Source organism: Spathaspora passalidarum (genome assembly GCF_000223485.1).
Source record: "Spathaspora passalidarum NRRL Y-27907 unplaced genomic scaffold SPAPAscaffold_2, whole genome shotgun sequence".
In the NCBI taxonomy this organism is placed as follows: Eukaryota; Fungi; Ascomycota; class Pichiomycetes; order Serinales; family Debaryomycetaceae; genus Spathaspora; species Spathaspora passalidarum.
Window position 1 is genome coordinate 1,666,381 of NW_006767426.1, and position 18,310 is coordinate 1,684,690.

Below are 18,310 nucleotides of genomic sequence, written 5' to 3' on the forward strand. Positions count from 1 at the left end.
AATCACAGAAAAGCTTGTAATGCTACAAACCATGTTTAGCCCTATAAGTGAAGAGATGCATCGAACGATTAAATATTTAAACATGCAAAGTTGAAATTGGAATGCAGGGTTGATAGAATATCTGAAGAATCATGGAGAAATATAGCTGAAATACCCAACCCTTTTGAAACGGTACTATTCACTTTTCTGAGAACATGTACCAATAGGACCAATCGAAGAAACCGTCAAAGATTGGGTTTGAGTCTGTTGAGTTATCTCTTTTAGCAACAACTTTCTGGTTGCAAAAATGCTTGACTACATTCTGCTTTAGTTTCGCGCGCATTAAACTGAAAATCAAAAAAAAAAAAAAATATTTACGGTATAGTCTGTATACTCATCTCATCACACTACATCACCAATGAGACTATACTTTGACTCCGAACCCTATCTCAAACCATCAACAACCCAAAAGGGTTCACTCCAATCGAGGATCTTCTCTGATCTGTTGAAATCGTCGCCAAAACAAGTCTATGCCTTAGTCTACTCAACACTCAAATACCGTCCATACATCCAACAAGTGATCAAGAAATCAAAGATTGAAACTTCTCCAAGCATAAAGAAACTCCGTATTTCCCGCGAATTGCTCGAGATGCTTGTTCATGATTTATGTTTCAGTGCTCGTGGGAGAATAAACAGCGGTAACCATCCAATTAAAACCGCATTCTTGGAACACAAGACAAGATTAGTTGCAGAATTCACAAAATTGAAATTAAAGTATAAAGTCAAGGATGTGTCTGAATTGGCAGTCGAAGAAGAGAACGACGAAACACCAGTGCGTTGGTTTAGAATCAATACTATCAAGTGTAATTCCGAAGACTTCTTTGACAAGCATACCTGGTTTGCCAAATTACAACCTGTAAACTCCATCAAAGATATTACAGATTGCGGAATGATATACAAAGACGATTACATCCCCAATCTTTACGGTATTCATCCAAAGGAGAAACTAACTTCAACTGATGCATACAAACTGGGAGAAGTTATTATTCAAGACCGTGCCAGTTGTTTCCCGGCCCATATCTTGAACGAAATCAACGACTATCATGATCAAGTAATTGATGCCTGTGCAGCACCAGGGAACAAAACTACACATGCAGCATCATATCTTGTCAAACCTGGCTCAATAGTATATGCATTTGAAAGAGACGCCAAACGTGCACAAATTCTTAAAAAGATGTGCGCTATCGCAACAGGTGACAAAGACTTGATTCACATTACCCATTGTGATTTCACCAGTACTACTCCATCAGATTTCCCCGAAGTTACAGGATTGGTGGTCGATCCATCCTGTAGTGGCTCGGGTATTTTCGGACGTGCATTACAGGATTCTCTTAATGATAATGCGGGCGAGGATGAAGTTGACCTTGAAAGACTTAATAAACTTGCTGGGTTCCAGTTCAAAATTGTCAAGCATGCCATGTCGTTTCCTAAAGCTAGGAAAGTTGTTTATTCAACATGTTCGATCCATGCCACTGAAAACGAGCAAGTTGTGGTTGATCTACTTAGAGACGGTGAAATCAAAAAAATGGGATGGAAATTGGCACCAAGAAGTATGGTGCTTTCTAATTGGGAGCGTCGTGGATGGGAACAAGAATTCACGTCGATTGCTGCTACCAATGAAGAATGTGTTAAATTGGCAGGCGGTTGTGTGAGGGCTAACCCTAAAGAAGATGGAGGCATTGGGTTTTTTGCTGCATGTTTCATCAGAGGCAAGAATTATGATGAGACACAAAATCAAGATATGGAATACGAAGATGTAAAGGAAGAACTAGAGGAAGAAGAAGAAGAATGGACGGGGTTCGACTAAGGCATTTTTCAGTACACCGGCAACAAAAAAGCCACATTTAGCGGCCCGAAAAGGAAGGTTTGTGTTTGATTCATGGCGTACCTTAGATAATCTATTGTCTCATTGAAACCAGTTTTATTTTCTGGCGGTAATTAACTCGCGCGTTCGCCCGGATTTATTAGGGGGGAGGGATAATACCAAAAAAAAAGCCAAACAATCGGGTGAATGCTTGCGGTTTCCGGAAGGTGTAATATAAGCAATAAATCGTGCATGAGGCAAGCCGTGGAATTTAATGCATGTGTGCCGACGCTATCTATTAATCCGACATTAGTTATGTAGTAGATCTTAGATATAGAATATAATAATGATAGACTATTTTCAAAGATAGAAAAAAAATCGGATCGTTATATCCACGGATTGCTGATTATCTCTTTTATAGATACCGTATCTTTCCTACTCCACAACTCCGCGGCTCCAAATGATTACATCACAAAATTTTAACCCACACTAGCCTTGCTACTGTTACTCCTTTCTAAAGTGAAATTGTGCCATAGAAACTCGGTTATTTCTTGTAATTTTACCGGTTCTTTTTTTTTTTTTGGTGCCGTACGAGCAAACGGAAATTGCAATTAAAATCAAAACAAGGTAATTTATGCAGTTATCTACATGCATCATTCAATTCCAAATCGCAAGAATAAGAGATTCAATTATGTCAAAGTGGCTGACCCCTCCATAAACGCATAATCCTTATAGTCATTTACTATTTCTCCATTAACTAGCAAATTGTTAATTTAATGCTGCAATATTATCCATCTTCTAAACCGGCTTACAAAAAAAAATACAATTACCCCAAACGGAATATTTTCCGCTGTCAAAAAAAAAGCAACTAATAATAAATTCCATGCTAAAAAATAAATCAACAAAATATTCTTTCTCTCTGTTTTTTTTTTTGCAATTACTTTTGGAGCCTTGAAACGAGTGGCTAAATGATAAGAAAAGATACCGGGGAAGATCGCGAATTGCAGCACAAGATGTAATTATCAATAGATCCAAATGCCTTTTTGAGCCACCGTAGAGAATCCACCACTGTTTTTTATTTGCATTTTTTGTTCCAAACATTTAAACGGCTTCTCAATGAAACCACACTATGATTCATAACCCGCGGGCAATCGGGCTAAGTTATTGTGACAAAATTCATAGTTAATTTCTCTTTAACCTTAATACGAAAACAATGGAGATTTTCAAATCACGAAATTATTTGTGGCCGTATGTCTCCTCTTGATATAAAATAAACGAAGCGAAATTGTTCTTATCAATTAGTCAAACCCCAACTGTATGCCACACCCTAATTAATTATCTCTCCTCTTTCCCCCACTGGCTAAATTTCTTTGAATTATAAATATTTCCCGTTTCCACCACTTTCCCAATCTTTCGATTTATACTCTTTTCTCTATTCTAAGCTAACTCTAATTAATAATGGATAGAATCAGGTCAGTCCTTAGTAGTAAGGATCCTAAAGATACTTCCATCGTGGAAGAAAAAGTCCTCAATGATGATTTCGAAGCTGATAAGAAAATCGATCTTGAACTTGTTGTTTCCAAGTCCCAAGAATTCGATCCAGTCACATCCCACTTAATCAATGATATTATGAGCGATGATTACGCTCAAGTGACTGTCGAAGATGATTCTCCATATCCTGAAGTTAGAGCTGCTGTTCCTTCTACTGATGATTTTACCATGCCTCAAAACACCATCAGAGCTTGGACTATTGGTCTTATCTTGACCACTATTGGTTGTGGTATGAATATGTTGTTCAGTTTCCACTCTCCTTCTTTCGTGGTTACCACTTTTGTTACTTCCATTTTAGCTTGGCCTATTGGTAGATTCTGGGCTTGGGTTGTTCCTGATGTCAAAATCTTTGGTGTTTCTCTTAACCCTGGTCCATTCAACATCAAAGAACATACCATTATTACCATTATGGCTAATGTTTCCTTTGGTGGTGGTGCTGCTTATGCTACTGATATTCTTTTAGCTCAAAACAGATTCTACAACTCTGATTTCGGTTGGGGTTTTGATCTTTTAGCTATTTGGTCTACTCAATGTATTGGTTTTGCTTTAGGTGGTGTTGCTAGAAGAGTTGTTGTCTACCCAGCTGGTGCTATTTGGCCATCAAACTTGGTTACTGCTACTTTCTTAACCAACATGCACATCAACGAAAACCACCCTGCTAATGGCTGGAAGATCTCTAGATTGATGTTTTTCTGTGTTGTGTTCACTTGTTCTTTTGTTTGGTACTGGTTCCCAGGTTTCATTTTCCAAGCCTTGTCCTACTTTTCCTGGATTACTTGGATTAAGCCAAACAATGTTATCATTAACCAAATTTTCGGTTCTAGTTCCGGTTTAGGTATGTTCCCAAACAACATTGCTTTAGATTGGAATCAAATTGCTGGTTATATTGGTTCTCCATTGATTCCACCCGCAGGTACTATTGCCACCATTTTCCTTTCTATTGTTGTTATTTTCTGGGTCATTGTTCCAGCCCTCCACTACTCCAACGTTTGGTACGCTCAATACTTGCCAATCTCATCTTCTGGTTCTTATGACAGATTCCAACAATCTTATAACGTCAGTCGTATTATTGATCCAAAGACCTTGACTTTTGACTTAAAGGCATACCAAAACTATTCGCCATTATTCTTATCCACCACCTTTGCCATTTCTTATGGTTTATCCTTTGCATCCATCTTGGCTACTTTGTCCCACACTGCTTTATTCCATGGCCGTGAAATTTGGCAACAAATTAAATTAAAGGAAAAGCCAGATGTTCACATGAGATTGATGAAGAAGTATAAGGAAGTCCCAGATTGGTGGTTTATGATTGTTTTCTTGGTCTTCTTTGGTTTATCCATTGCTACTGTCCGTGCCTGGCCAACTGAAATGCCAATTTGGTGTTTGATTGTTGCATTATTAATTGCTATTGTTTTCTTATTACCAGTTGCCATCATCTTCGCCAGAACCAATATTGCCGTTGGTTTGAATGTTGTTACCGAATTCATCATTGGTTACATGTTGCCAGGTAAGCCACTTGCTATGATGTTCTTCAAGACCTTTGGTTATATTACTAATAATCAAGCTGTTACTTTTGCTCAAGATATGAAGTTAGGTCACTACATGAAGATTGCCCCTCGTATTTTGTTCTGGGCCCAATTAGTTGCTACAATTTGGGGTTCCTTAGTTCAAATTGCTGTTTTGAGATGGTCTTATGGTAACATTGACAACTTGTGTGCTGCAGATAACGCTCAACACTACACCTGTCCAAACGGTAGAGTCTTCTTCAATGCCAGTATCATTTGGGGTGTCATTGGTCCACAACGTCAATTCTCCCAAGGTCAAATCTACTACGGTTTACTTTTCTTCTTCATTATTGGTTTATTCACTCCAGTTATTAACTGGTTGGTTCTTAAGAAGTGGCCAAACTCCCCAATCAAGTACTTGCACTGGCCAGTCTTCTTCAGTGGTACTGGTTACATTCCACCAGCCACTCCATACAACTATACCAGTTTCTGTGCCGTTGGTCTTACCTTCGGTTGGTGGATTAAGAAGAAGTGGTTCCACTGGTGGACCAAATACAACTACTCCCTTTCAGCCGGGTTAGATATCGGGTTGGCTTGGTGTACTTTGTTCATCTTCTTGTGTTTGAGTTTAACAAACACCAATGCTCCAAGTTGGTGGGGTAACAATGTTATCAACACTTTGGATTTCAATGTTGATACTAATGTCAGAGTTATCTTACCTGAAGGACAAGCTTTTGGACCAACTAGTTGGTAAAGAGTTTTATTTTTATAGTTTATGTAATAATTTAATGTATTGAATAATAAGACGTGTACATAGTGTATGACTGAAAGTTTGTTAGAATCATGGATGCTTAAGTTAATAGGAGTGTAAATTTATAAGTGAAATGGGTTCATCATTTATAGCTTACGTTATGTCATTGCCATGTATCTGATTGGTCTTTAGGAGTATTCAATTAATTTGCAGACATTTTGCCACATCCTGCACACTAGTCATCGTATACTGGTGATAGGGGCTCGCTCAGAATACGAGCTGTGCCTTAATGCAAGTTAAAAGTTTTGACAGCAATCAAAAGGAACAATATGTACAGAAGATAACAGATAAGAAGATATGGCTTATTTTACGTGTTTGTTTTTCTTTACAGCCAATGATGTAATCTAATAGAACTCCAGTGTAAATGGAAGAGCAACTACTTCTATGCATCTCGTTCCCATCGTTTAACCTGGTTCGCGCACGTATGCTAAACGATCTTCGTTTTATTTCTTTTTTCTTTTTTTTTTTTTTTTCTTTTATTTTTTAATTTCCAATTTTTCTTTCTTGCGCGTATAAATAAAAAACAATCTAAGATCTTCCAACAAGAAAATTTAGACATCTTTCTAACACATACAAATATCCGTCATGTCTAGTGTATATCACGACTATTCGACATTTTCAAATGTCACTAGTTTTGCCGACTCATTCGCTAACTTTCGTCAACTTGACAACTTGAATTGGTTCGAACAAATATGGGGAGCTTACTATTATTATATTGGTAATGATTTATTCGCTACTGGATTATTATTCTTTTCCGTCCATGAATTATTTTACTTTGGAAGATGTCTTCCATGGGCTATTATTGACCGTATTCCTTACTTCAACAAGTACAAGATTCAAGATGAAAAGATTCCTTCCAATAAAGAACAATGGGAATGTCTCAAGTCAGTCTTGACCTCTCACTTCCTCGTTGAAGCCTTCCCAATCTGGTTCTTCCACCCATTATGTCAAACTATTGGTATCAGCTACCAAGTTCCATTCCCAAGCATCACTGAAATGCTTATTCAATGGGCCGTTTTTTTTGTTTTGGAAGATGCTTGGCATTATTGGTTCCACCGTGGTCTTCACTATGGTGTTTTCTACAAGTACATTCACAAGCAACATCACAGATATGCTGCTCCATTCGGATTAGCTGCTGAATATGCCCATCCTGTTGAAGTTGCTCTTTTGGGTCTTGGTACCGTAGGTATTCCAATTGTTTGGTGTATGATTACAGGTAAGCTTCACTTGTTCACTGTTTGTATTTGGATTGTAATGAGATTATTCCAAGCTGTCGATGCTCATTCCGGTTATGAATTCCCATGGAGTTTACATCATTTCCTTCCATTCTGGGCTGGTGCTGACCATCATGACGAGCATCACCATTACTTCATTGGTGGTTATGCCAGTAGTTTCAGATGGTGGGATTACGTGTTGGGAACTGAGGCCGGTCCTAAGGGGAAGAAGCAAAGAGAAGAAAAGATGAACAAGAAGAATCTTTAAACATTGGGAACTCTGTTCCGCAAAAAAAAAGGTTGCTATAATATATTATAACTTAATTCATAAATATACAAAGACATAGACAGTAACAATTGCATATATATACAGATAACTAATTATTCTTGCTCTTTTATCCATTCAGCATACTCCCGTCTTTTGGCAATAACATCAACAAATTCAATTCGGTTGTCAAATCTATCATACTCACTCACACCAACAATTTGATCCAATTGCAGCGCATCAGTCGCCCTGATCGGCTTGAGATATTGGGAATCCATGGTGACGACTTCATTATCTAAAGTTAATGCTGGCGAGTTTTTGATTGATGTTATGCTGCCGAATACAATTATCACCGTGGCAACTATGGTTTCAACAATTATATCCAAAGGTAGAGCGGAATGGATTGTGTGACTGGCAAGCTTGTGATGCTCGAAGGCAGAGTAACCTGCATGAGTAAGGAGAAGTATTCCTATGGCGTAGAAGAGCATCGTGTGATAGTGGTAAAGAGTATGTTAGTTTAAGTGGTTGTCAGCTATTTTTTTTTTTAGTGAGATTTGCAGGTGGTTGAAATGACAAAGACTTTGCCTAGTTGTGGCGGGAATGATGACTACATTGGTACAACCGAAAAGAAACGCGTTCTATATGGAGTAGCTAGTTGTAAATATGTCATATACTCGTACGTTGTAAATGAAGAACGTCATAGCAAGTGTTTGATAGGTTGCTGCAACAGCAACAATTGATATGGCACGGGCTACAACTATAAAACAGGAGTAATTTGGGACCACAAAAAGTGGAGTCATTAAGTAGAAGTAGATAGCTACTATTACTACTAGTAGTTACATAGTGTTATCTAGAATAACACGTAAACTGTATCACATTTGTCACGTTAAAAACGGACGGTTTTTAGTAAAAAGGTTATGAAATCCATTTTTCCGGTGATGCTTGAAATTACGCCCCAAAAACTTATCATTTCAAATTTCGATACAATTGCTTATTTGGAAGCAACATACATCAGAATGACAATGTCCGACGAGAATTCAAACGCAAACCAGTCTAATGGTGTAAATGCACCTACCTCCATTACATCGTTAGATTGCAAGATTCTTCAATACCAATATGCTATAATGAAACTTGAAACGCTACTCAAACTCACAAAGCACATTATCGACAATCAACAATTTCCGCTCATGCATTATATCACCCTTTTACCAGCCAATATATTTTCCATAAACGATAAGGCTTTTGATGCTAAGATCGAGCTTTTGTCAAACTTCGAGTTATTTAAGAATACTCCGATTACTATCAGTGCCCTCACGTCTCATATTCCCTATGATACCGCGGACACCGCCGTTGTGCCATTGGAAACATTACCTGAGTTAACAACCGCGATTAAATGTGTACGTGCATTTGAATCTTTGTGTACCACGTGCTTACAGGGTTATCGTAAGCGGTTGGCAGCTGCCCAGACGGAAAAGCCTAATACATATGGTGGTGAATTAGAGAGAATTATCAACGAAGATATATTAGCTATGGAATTGAAAAGTGAAGATTTCACATTCCCCAAACCCGAAGATTGTGACTTCAGTGATCCGGATTTCCTCGATGCAACCTTGATAGACATCGATATCAAACAAGTGTTCACGGTATGCAGCCATCTTGAGACTATATTGGATAAGCTCAAGCCCCAAATTGACGAATTAAAGAAGTGCAATCTTGATACTATGTCATACCATCTCCATAGAATATTCTTAATTACTTTGCATATGAATGAAACATACACCAGTTTCCGCCGGTACGGACGCAAAATTTATTTATCCAATTATGACCATCTTACTGATTCGAAATTCGTGATACAAGCGAAAAACCAAACACATTTCAGAGGTTTATTGAGTAATATGGATGAATTGTTCAATTCAGGAAAGAAAAATGGGATTTTAATTGCTAATTTAACAAGACTTCTTCGACAAAGTGCCGAATTTGAAGTCAATGCTAAGAACATTCAATTGTTAATTAACTTTGTTAATCAAGGTTATCTCATGCTTGAGAATTCAATGACCAAATTGAAGCAGTTTGGACTTAGTTGGGTACTCACGGAATTGAAGTTTAGACGAGCTTACAATTTACCCAAGAAGAATTTGTTTGAATTGTTTCAAACCATTCCGGAATTTAAACAACAGCCTAAAGAACAGCCCAAGCCTACATTAGTTTTACCCAATAGTAACATTAGCAACAACAAATTAGAGGCATTTCCATCAATATCCAATGATAACAATAATAGACTTCGGGCACCATTATCACCACTTAGAAGATCACGTTCATCGTCGAATTCCAGTATATCTAGTATTCCAAGTATTAATGGCCAATTATCAGTTCCATCGAGTAATACTCGAAGATCGGTATCTCCTAAACCAGTTTACACTCAAGAGAATGCATCCACTTCAGTTATTCCTAGTGGTTCGCCTACCCGAACAGTTGGTACCAGAAGAAGATCTAATTCTCAACCTATTGGGAATTCTGGTGCGGCGACGAGTGGTGCAGCAGCAGCAATTACTCGAACAGGAAGTATTTCGTCCTCGCTTCAGAATGAATTATCTCGTCGAAGATCTAATGGAAGTATCAGTTCACCATTACGTAACAAACCGGCAGTTATTGCTGAAGAGGAGAAATCAGAAACGAAAAAGACAAGTAGTGCTGCTGCTGCTGCCACAGCCGGTGCTGCTCTGGCTGTTGCTGCAAATACTGCCAAGGCATCAGCATCACAAAGGTTCCAACAACATCTTAAACAGGGTGCTAAAAATGGTGCTAAAAATGGTGCATTGATGACACAAACGGCGGCCAAATTAACCACGATGACTTTTGATCCTAACAATCCTTCAAAAGTGCCTCTTAGAAAGTACATTGACCCTCCAGCACCTCCACCAGCGCCAGCTCCTATTTCATCATCGCCTCCTAAGGTGTCACCTATTAAAAAGGAAACTGTGACTCAAAGAAATACCCGAGCTAACTCGGTGGTTATGTCAGAATCAGAACTCCTGGACATAACCTCTGAATCTATTACTAGTAGTTCCAGTTCAGTTAATGGTACCGGAAAGAAGGTGAGGTTTACTGGTGTACCTAAATGGACGGAGGCTGAGGATGCACCTACAAAATATTCCCATACTATATTGAGGAACTTTGGTGTGTTTAGAAAACCAGTCAGATTAGCCAAGAGTGACCAACTATTGAAGGAGGAGAGTATGAGTTTTAGACATAGCAAAGTGTGATAGTTCTATATTTCTATTTAATGAGTAATGTTTAGAATATGTATTTCTTTTGCAACAAACAATCTGAGTTTCGGGAGTTGATTTTTTTTATTTAGCAACCACCAAAATTTTTTTTCACTCATCTCTTCTCAAAAAATCGGAAAGTGAACATATTCATCAGAACTATACCCGTCCATCCCATAACACATACGATGTCAGTAGAAGTAAGAAAAAGACCAAGGGATGATTCCACTCCTATTCGTTCTAAGTTAGAACCACCCAAGTCAACCAATCCAATTGATGAAACCACCCAACTTTCACAACCATTCAAGAAGATCACCACATCACTCTATGTTTCATTAGCACCCATGTATATAACCGACCCCATCACCGGAATAAAATCACAACACTTGGACCAGTTGCTCATGACTTATTTCCCCAAGGCACAAGGTGTTGTTATTGGATACTCCAACATAAAGTTGGAAGAAGACGATGGAGTAGCCAAGATTGAAGGTAGTTCTCCATTCACATTCTTATGGATTACCGTTGATTTCCTTGTCTGGAGTCCACAAGTGGGAGATGTACTTGAGGGAGATATCTACATGAGCACAGCATCTCACTTGGGGTTGTTGATTGGTGATACTTTTAACTGTTCTGTTAGAAAACACGGAATTCCTCGAGATTGGAGATTTGTTCCTATTCAACAAGACGAAGTTGAAGAAGAAGGTGAAAGTAAAGGACGTGTAAAGAGTTTCGGATACTGGGTTGATGAAAATGAAGTCAAAGTTGAAGGAAAATTGAAGTTTACTGTCAAGGCATTGCATACTACCGGTAGAGTTGTTTCTATTGAAGGTACTTTAATTCAACCTGGTCAAGAAATAAGTGCTCAACCAGTTAAATCTGCCGAAAAGTCAGGTAAACATATGAAATTCGATGAAGAAGATGTCACCACTGTTGATATCGCTGTTGACGAAGAGGATGAACAATTACCAGGATATATAATTAACAGTGACGACGAGCAAGATGAAGATGCAGCAGTAGTGGTGAATCATGAAGAAGAAGATTCTGAAGCAGTAGAGTCAGATTAGTCAATGTGTATTCTATAAATTAAACTATTATTTACAAGATTTTATCTCATTTTTTCATCATTAATCATTCTCCAAATAACATCCTTCTCTCTACTGGTAGGACGATCAAACTTCCGTCGACCACGATTTTGACGTCCTGGTCCAAACCAAAATCTTTGTAGTAGTGTCATTTTAGGTTTGAGAGGAGGAGGAGGGGGAGGGGGTGTAGGTATATGAACATGGGGTTGGGGTAATGGTTTAGAAGCTCCTCTTGTTCCCATCATGGTTAACTTTTGAACTTTATGCAACTTGTTGAAATTCATCCATGTTATTAAAAGACCCTGGATAAGAGAGATAACAATCACTGCCCCAAATCCAAAGTTTGATTCTTCAATATAGTTCTTCAAATTCATACCATAAAACGCTGGAACTAAAGTAGCAACTGTGAATCCCAAAGTGTATACTGTAATTTTCAATTCGAATAACATAAGCGAGTTACGATTTGCATCCAAGATAATATTGACAATTTCTTCGGTAGCTTTAATGTCATTCAATAAACTTCCAGCATGTTGGACAAATTCATCGCATTGTCGGTAGTAACTTTCCAACAACATTTCCAAATCATCATAATCTTCAAACTCAGGATTGAAATGTTTCTGTTCGCTCAAATACATCCCGGCCAAATCTTCATCGTTTTCTAATAATTCCTCGAGAACATCTCTAATTAACACTGCCTTTTGATAGAAACTTGACAATTTCTTCAGTCGAATCAACAAATCTTGCAACTTGTGTCTATCGACTTGATCTTCCAATTCACTAAGGATCACCCCACAACTAGACTCGTGCAATTTAATCTCGGTCTCCAAATAGCTCATTACATTAACCAAAATACTTTCCAATGCTCGAAATTCAAACGGTAACCCGTGGCCATGGACACCGGGCAGCTTCAACTTTAATTCGAGATCATACATAAACACTCCTAACTTGGTAGCTGCTTCCGAGGCACTAGTATCGAAAATCATAACACAGTCTCGTTTAATAATGGCTTTTATATGGAGCAAGTTTACTAATATCGCGTCCAGAGGTCTGATCATGATTGTAGGGGCAACATCAATTGAAGAAGTATCGATTTTTCGCAAATCTCTCGGGTAGAGATGATTATCCTTGAGGAAGGTTGTTTTGGGGTATTTCTTGGATATGGCAGTAATGGTTCCATGTTTGTCAAAAGTGGTGCATGATACATAAAGGTCGTTGGGTGTTACTGGTTTGATTGGCAATGCTTCATTGGGTCGAGTGGTTGTAGTGTTTGATCTGGTTATGCGAATAGGAGAAAAAGGAAATGCAAGAGGAAGTTTTCTAGGTCGTAGCGTAGGTATTAGTCGTGAAAATAAGGACATGATGAAAGTTATAAAGTATAAACTGGTTGTATTAGAATGTCAACATATGTTTTATGTAGCAAGGTGTAATTACTAAAGGGATGTTGCTAATTATTTCATAATGGCAAAAATGCGATACGGAAAATTTTTTTTTTTTTAGGCGGTGGAATTAAGGGCTCTGCGAGATAAACCCGAATGGGTGAAACTAACAAACATTTATTACGATATATAAACAAATAAACTAATCGAAAAACTTTCTTGTGGCAGAAGGACCAAACAATTCTAATCTAAGAGCAGGCAATGCTTCTTCTGACAATATCTTTAATCTTTCTTCTAAGGTATTATTGACTTCAATCTTACCAGTACCATTGACCACAACAACACCACCAGCAATATCTTTACTCAAGAAATCGGTTTCATTGACGACAATTTCCACTGGAAACTTGGCCTTGGCTTCAAAATTAGCAGCAGCTTCAACAATAGCTTCTTGGGCAACTGCTACATCTTGTTCTCTAACTTTAATGCTAACTTTTCCTTCCATTAATGCTAATAACCCTTCTTCAATTAATCCAGTTAATACAGGTAAATATTTTTCCTTTGAAGTAGTCAACTTCTTCAAGTCGGCTTCAGCAGCTTCAAAGATTTCAGTCAATACTTGGTCTTTGGCAGAAAGAATTCTTAATCTGGTCTTGTTGGAGATGGTGGATTTAGTGATTTGTTGAGCTAAAGATGCCTTCTTTAACTTGGCTTCGTAGTTGGCATCAATTGCAGAAGTTTCTGATCTAACAATTGAGGCCTTTTCAATTTCATATTCTTCATCGGCCTTCAATTTAATTTCCTTGGCCTTTTCTTTAGCTTCCTTTTCAATGAAAGCTTGCATTTTGGTAAGCTCAGATTTTACCTGGAATTTGTTAGTATAAATTGAACAATCAAAGCATATCTTAACTAAAACATACTTGTTCATCGGATAATGTCATCTTGGATTCTTAATTGATGTTCTATAATAAGGATGTGAGGTTTAATTCCTGCCTACTCCTTATAAGACTATTTATTATCGACAGTGGGAAGAGAAAGGAAAAATAGCGACCAATGTCTTAGCCACGATTTTTGCCAAAGTACACGACCTACTAAATTTCACATAGTATTTTGTTAGTGTGTACACAGTTAGGGTCACCACAGTAAATGACAAACATAATAAATAAATATATACTTAAATAATTTTATCCAAAAAGTTTCTTGCTAATTCGACACCCAAGAAAGTGGCAGCGTTAGCTGGGAAAGATCTGGCCAAAGCAGGTCCCACCCCAGGGAAGAATGCCTTTATACCACCCTTGGCATAAATATTCTTTGTGGTTTGTACAATTGAAATTGGGACATTCGAGGATTGTTGGGTTGATTTGATGGTATCAATTGGGAAAACACCCAACCACATAGAAACACCAGCAAATCCACCTGCAGTCATAATAGCCACCAATGACAATTCTTGATCATCTTTACTCAACTTCTTCTTCAAGATTTCATAAGTTGCAAAATATAACGCTGATCCAGGACCATCTCTGCATAACGTGGCAACTGAACCCTTAAAGATGGATCTAATACCACCAGTACGGTACATTTCTGCAACAACACCACCCATACCCTTGGATTTGTTACCTTCTTGAATTTGCATCATGACCTTGACTCTTTCAAAAGGAGCAGCCACAAGAGTTGTTGGAATAGCACTAATGAAACCAGCAGTAGAAATTTCCTTAACATCAAATTGACTAATATCCTTACCAGTGTAAGAAGAAACAATTTTCTTACCAACATCATAACCCCAAAAGGAAACAGCAAACATAGGAGTAACACCCAACAATGGAGGTAACACCCCACGGTATAACCCTAATAACCCATCCTTGGCCACGGTTTGTTTAACACATTGTACCGATGAATTGTATAACCCTGTTTGCAATCTAACTTTGACCAAATCAAACGGATGACCGGTTAAAACGGCACAAATACCACCAAACCCACCGGAAGCAAATGATTTGACGTTGTCAACCAAGACGTTGGTCTTTTGGTGTTCGGTTTCTAATACTGAATCAACTTCGTCCATTGTGAATGAGTTATAACCTGAAGAACTAAAGAGATATCTATGATAAAGTCAAACGAAAACTTGTTGAATGAAAAGAAACAAAACTAGAAATGAGAAAAATTTTGGAAAATCTGGGGATTATTTATCTTCACGGGCAAATGAAAAATTAGAACAAAAGAAACCTCGGAGTTTTTTTTTTTTTCGTCTTATTTTTTTAAAAGAAATTGTTTTTTTTTTTTGGCTTGGCTGTTTCCTGTCTTTGCCCCACCCCCACTTTCTGCATAATTCCAACAGTAGTAGGACATACGGAATAGATTTACATTTGACGTATAAATGCTTATATTGAATTGGAATATCATTGTTTATATTGTAATAGAAAATATCCCAAGGAATGACTGGGTACTGCCCTCCCCCTTCCGTAAAGATAAACATCCTGCCTGGGCGCACACCCTATTTTTGATTTTCCCGTCAATGTGGGGCGATGTCATCCTCGGATGTTAGAGCGTTCCCACTTTGATTTCACAATGACAAATCAGGCTTTCTATTGTTCAATGATACCGATCACAATGGTAACGAATTAGATAGCATGAAAGTCAGATAAAGCATTTTCACCTTGTGCTTTAGTTTGAAAATAATTTTCAATTTCAAAAAGTCTTGGTTATTATTTCAACTTTTTTTTTATGCAAGGTGATAGGATCTAATATTTCAGAAACCTCCAGAGAAAATAAAAAGGTTATCTGATTATTTTACTCTAAAATATACCCCAGAAATTTACATTACTCTCGTTTTACGGGGCCTCCTTGCGCCACTATTTCCAAGATTTACAAATTCTATTTGGAAACACTCCTTTGTACCTCAGAGTATTCTCTTCAACTAATGTTTATTATTACATAAACGTAAAACTTAGATCCTTCAATTCAAAATCCAGCTTTAAATCATTTATAAAATTATCACGATACTGTTGAAATCTGTGATAAATCTCATTATAAATCTTCAACTTGACGGTTCTAATCTTGTCTTCAATGTCATCATAATCATCATCCAATTCAATTTCAACCGAGTACTGATACATCAATTCATGCAATTCAGTCGAAGTATTTATAAAATCATAAATTGTTTGCAAGATTTGATAAATTTGATGAATAAAACTATGGCCTGTTTGTTTACCCTTAACTTCTTCATTTATGATTTTATTATTTATAATATTGTTTAGATAATTATCATGCATGGTAATTATTTCATCAATTGTCAACAAATTGATGTTGAATGGCGGAGTGGTATACTCCTGATTCATAAACTGTTTATTCAACAATAATTCTTCATTATTTTTATTATTAAACAATTTATCAATTATCCCCAGTTGAAACAGCTGTTCAATCACATAATTTGACAAGTAATCAATTAGCCCATTCAAAAATTGAATCAATTTGTTTCTAATAGAATTAATACGTACAGCCCTCACCCTCATCTTTGCCAATTGACTATAACTTCGATTATTCTCATATAACATGTTCAATAAGTGACGTAATTTCCACAAGAAATTGAATAATTTGAGATATTGTCCATGGTGATCACCAATCAAGAAATTTATAGGCAAGTCATTAATTCGATACTCAATCGTGAATACTTCCCATCCAATCTTCTCATGACTAACACTCAAAATTCGTGCATCTAATCTATTATTATTAATCTTTGACAAATTCATGGCTTCATATAACAAATTACTCAAATGTGTTGAACTTATATTGGTAGAAGATTCATTGAGCAAGTCACTTCCTTTCAATATTAAAGAATCAATAAATTCATTATCTTCCATAAAGTAAAATTTCTTGAAATTCTTTAAATGTTCAAACATGGAACAATTGCCCTGTATAATTTCCGTCAAATAAGCTAAACATTCATTATATTGTTGATTGATGAGCTCGATTTGTTGAGATTCGGTCATACTTGCTAATCCCAGGTTATTGGTAAATATAATGGTAGAATATTTAGTATTGAACAAATTAATCCACTTTAACTCACGACAATATTTGTTTAAAAAGATCAAGGTTTTACCAATTTGAAATATCTTGTCAGTCTCAACTAGAAAATTCGGTACTTTGTCTTTATTAAACCTGATTATACTGTTAAATTCCTGTTGCTCAATGTCAAAGTCAATGAAAAATTCTTGACAATTATCAATTAATTCCCCTTTTATTATCCAGTGTTCAACAATATTATAGTATGGTTTAATCATTTCATTAAATATTCGTTGTGATAACTGCTTCACATTTAAATCTCCATATTTAGTAAACTCATAAACATAAACAAGAAACTCGTATCCATCGTCACATTGGTTCATTTTAAGTTTGAAATTGTGTATGATTCGAAATCGATAAATCCAGGAATATATACTGTGGTAGACAGATAATATTGAACTGACATTGCCTGATGTTGTGCTAGTTGTACCCCTATTAAAAATTCGATTTATTGCATTAACATATTCACTTAATTCTCCTTCAACAACACTAACAAATGCTGTCTTTATTCCTGATTGTAATTTCCCCTTGGTAGTATCAACAAACTCATTTAGATTCTTGTATATCAACGCATATTCTAATATATCTCGTAATAAATCACTAAAACTGTTATTAATAGTGGGAGGGATTTCAATGGAATTACCAGAAAACTTGAATAAATTGGAATCATGACCTAAAAGTGTATATGGAAGATATGTAAGTATGGTCTCTTCGTCCAAGGTCTCATAATATGGTGTAATTAGTTGCGCGAGTGGGGTTTGGCCAGCAGCCACCGTGGCAGCAGCACCCGCACCGTTAAGTGAGCCAATAACACTCCCCGCTTCTCTGAATGGTGAGCTTAAATTTCGTACTGATCTGGAACTGTTCTGCCTCTTGTTGCCTTCACTACTCTGGCGTAACGTGTCTAAAAACACAAGGTAGTTATAAATCTGATCCAAAGATTTATACTTGGCTAAGGAATTGACAAGCTCTTGAACTTTAATCCATTCTGTTTGAAGCCCATTGCTTAGGAAATGGACTTTTAAATCTTGTATAATTGAGCTTAAATCTTGTTGTTGGTATGATTGTTGTGGTTGTAAATTTTGATTTATGGCAACATTAACATCATTCGTTATACTTTGAATAAACTCGTCGCCAAACTCTGCAGGAACTAAAGATTTCACTAAACGGTGTACGTAGAGCTTTATTAATTGTGACTTATTAAGCATGGAGATATATACTGGCAACGATGTAGAAGATGTGTTTATTTAGTGCTGCCAAATTTTTTTGTTTACAAGATCGCGTTTTTTTTTCCACCACCAAAAGAAACAAAACAAAACTTTAATATGCGAGTTAGTGCCAACC

General features: G+C 36.9%; 10 protein-coding genes across 10 annotated transcripts; 5 read left to right on the plus strand and 5 right to left on the minus strand. All coding sequences in view use genetic code 12, as the record gives it.

Moving 5' to 3' along the window:
• Window positions 1–320: 320 nt before the first annotated feature.
• On the plus strand, window positions 321–2,221 carry SPAPADRAFT_149300 (rRNA (cytosine-C5-)-methyltransferase; the record flags this gene model as incomplete). The annotated part of the gene is made up of 1 exon (XM_007373953.1): window positions 321–2,221. One exon carries the CDS (start codon window positions 398–400, stop codon window positions 1,844–1,846), a length of 1,449 nt encoding a protein of 482 aa, XP_007374015.1.
• A 1,056-nt stretch (window positions 2,222–3,277) lies between these two features.
• Window positions 3,278–5,985, plus strand: OPT1 (oligopeptide transporter; the record flags this gene model as incomplete). The annotated part of the gene is made up of 1 exon (XM_007373954.1): window positions 3,278–5,985. One exon carries the CDS (start codon window positions 3,632–3,634, stop codon window positions 5,651–5,653), a length of 2,022 nt encoding a protein of 673 aa, XP_007374016.1.
• A 310-nt stretch (window positions 5,986–6,295) lies between these two features.
• Window positions 6,296–7,192, plus strand: ERG25 (methylsterol monooxygenase; the record flags this gene model as incomplete). Its single annotated transcript, XM_007373955.1, has 1 exon — window positions 6,296–7,192. One exon carries the CDS (start codon window positions 6,296–6,298, stop codon window positions 7,190–7,192), a length of 897 nt encoding a protein of 298 aa, XP_007374017.1.
• A 113-nt stretch (window positions 7,193–7,305) lies between these two features.
• On the minus strand, window positions 7,306–7,677 carry SPAPADRAFT_49477 (uncharacterized protein; the record flags this gene model as incomplete). Its single annotated transcript, XM_007373956.1, has 1 exon — window positions 7,306–7,677. One exon carries the CDS (start codon window positions 7,675–7,677, stop codon window positions 7,306–7,308), a length of 372 nt encoding a protein of 123 aa, XP_007374018.1.
• A 534-nt stretch (window positions 7,678–8,211) lies between these two features.
• Window positions 8,212–10,531, plus strand: SPAPADRAFT_65572 (protein phosphatase regulator; the record flags this gene model as incomplete). The annotated part of the gene is made up of 1 exon (XM_007373957.1): window positions 8,212–10,531. The coding sequence occupies one exon, from the start codon at window positions 8,212–8,214 to the stop codon at window positions 10,450–10,452; it is 2,241 nt and encodes a 746-aa protein (XP_007374019.1).
• A 70-nt stretch (window positions 10,532–10,601) lies between these two features.
• On the plus strand, window positions 10,602–11,569 carry SPAPADRAFT_59866 (DNA-directed RNA polymerase I subunit; the record flags this gene model as incomplete). The annotated part of the gene is made up of 1 exon (XM_007373958.1): window positions 10,602–11,569. The coding sequence occupies one exon, from the start codon at window positions 10,644–10,646 to the stop codon at window positions 11,517–11,519; it is 876 nt and encodes a 291-aa protein (XP_007374020.1).
• MRS2 (Mrs2p) lies at window positions 11,561–12,895 on the minus strand (the record flags this gene model as incomplete). The annotated part of the gene is made up of 1 exon (XM_007373959.1): window positions 11,561–12,895. The coding sequence occupies one exon, from the start codon at window positions 12,893–12,895 to the stop codon at window positions 11,561–11,563; it is 1,335 nt and encodes a 444-aa protein (XP_007374021.1).
• A 180-nt stretch (window positions 12,896–13,075) lies between these two features.
• Window positions 13,076–15,038, minus strand: CRC1 (carnitine:acyl carnitine antiporter; the record flags this gene model as incomplete). Its single annotated transcript, XM_007373960.1, has 2 exons — window positions 13,076–13,775; window positions 13,831–15,038. The coding sequence occupies one exon, from the start codon at window positions 14,967–14,969 to the stop codon at window positions 14,085–14,087; it is 885 nt and encodes a 294-aa protein (XP_007374022.1).
• Window positions 13,116–13,851, minus strand: VMA4 (H(+)-transporting V1 sector ATPase subunit E; the record flags this gene model as incomplete). Its single annotated transcript, XM_007373961.1, has 2 exons — window positions 13,116–13,775; window positions 13,831–13,851. The coding sequence occupies 2 exons, from the start codon at window positions 13,849–13,851 to the stop codon at window positions 13,116–13,118; spliced, it is 681 nt and encodes a 226-aa protein (XP_007374023.1).
• Window positions 15,039–15,817: 779 nt separating the features above from the next.
• On the minus strand, window positions 15,818–18,174 carry SPC98 (Spc98p; the record flags this gene model as incomplete). The annotated part of the gene is made up of 1 exon (XM_007373962.1): window positions 15,818–18,174. The coding sequence occupies one exon, from the start codon at window positions 18,172–18,174 to the stop codon at window positions 15,835–15,837; it is 2,340 nt and encodes a 779-aa protein (XP_007374024.1).
• Window positions 18,175–18,310: the final 136 nt, after the last annotated feature.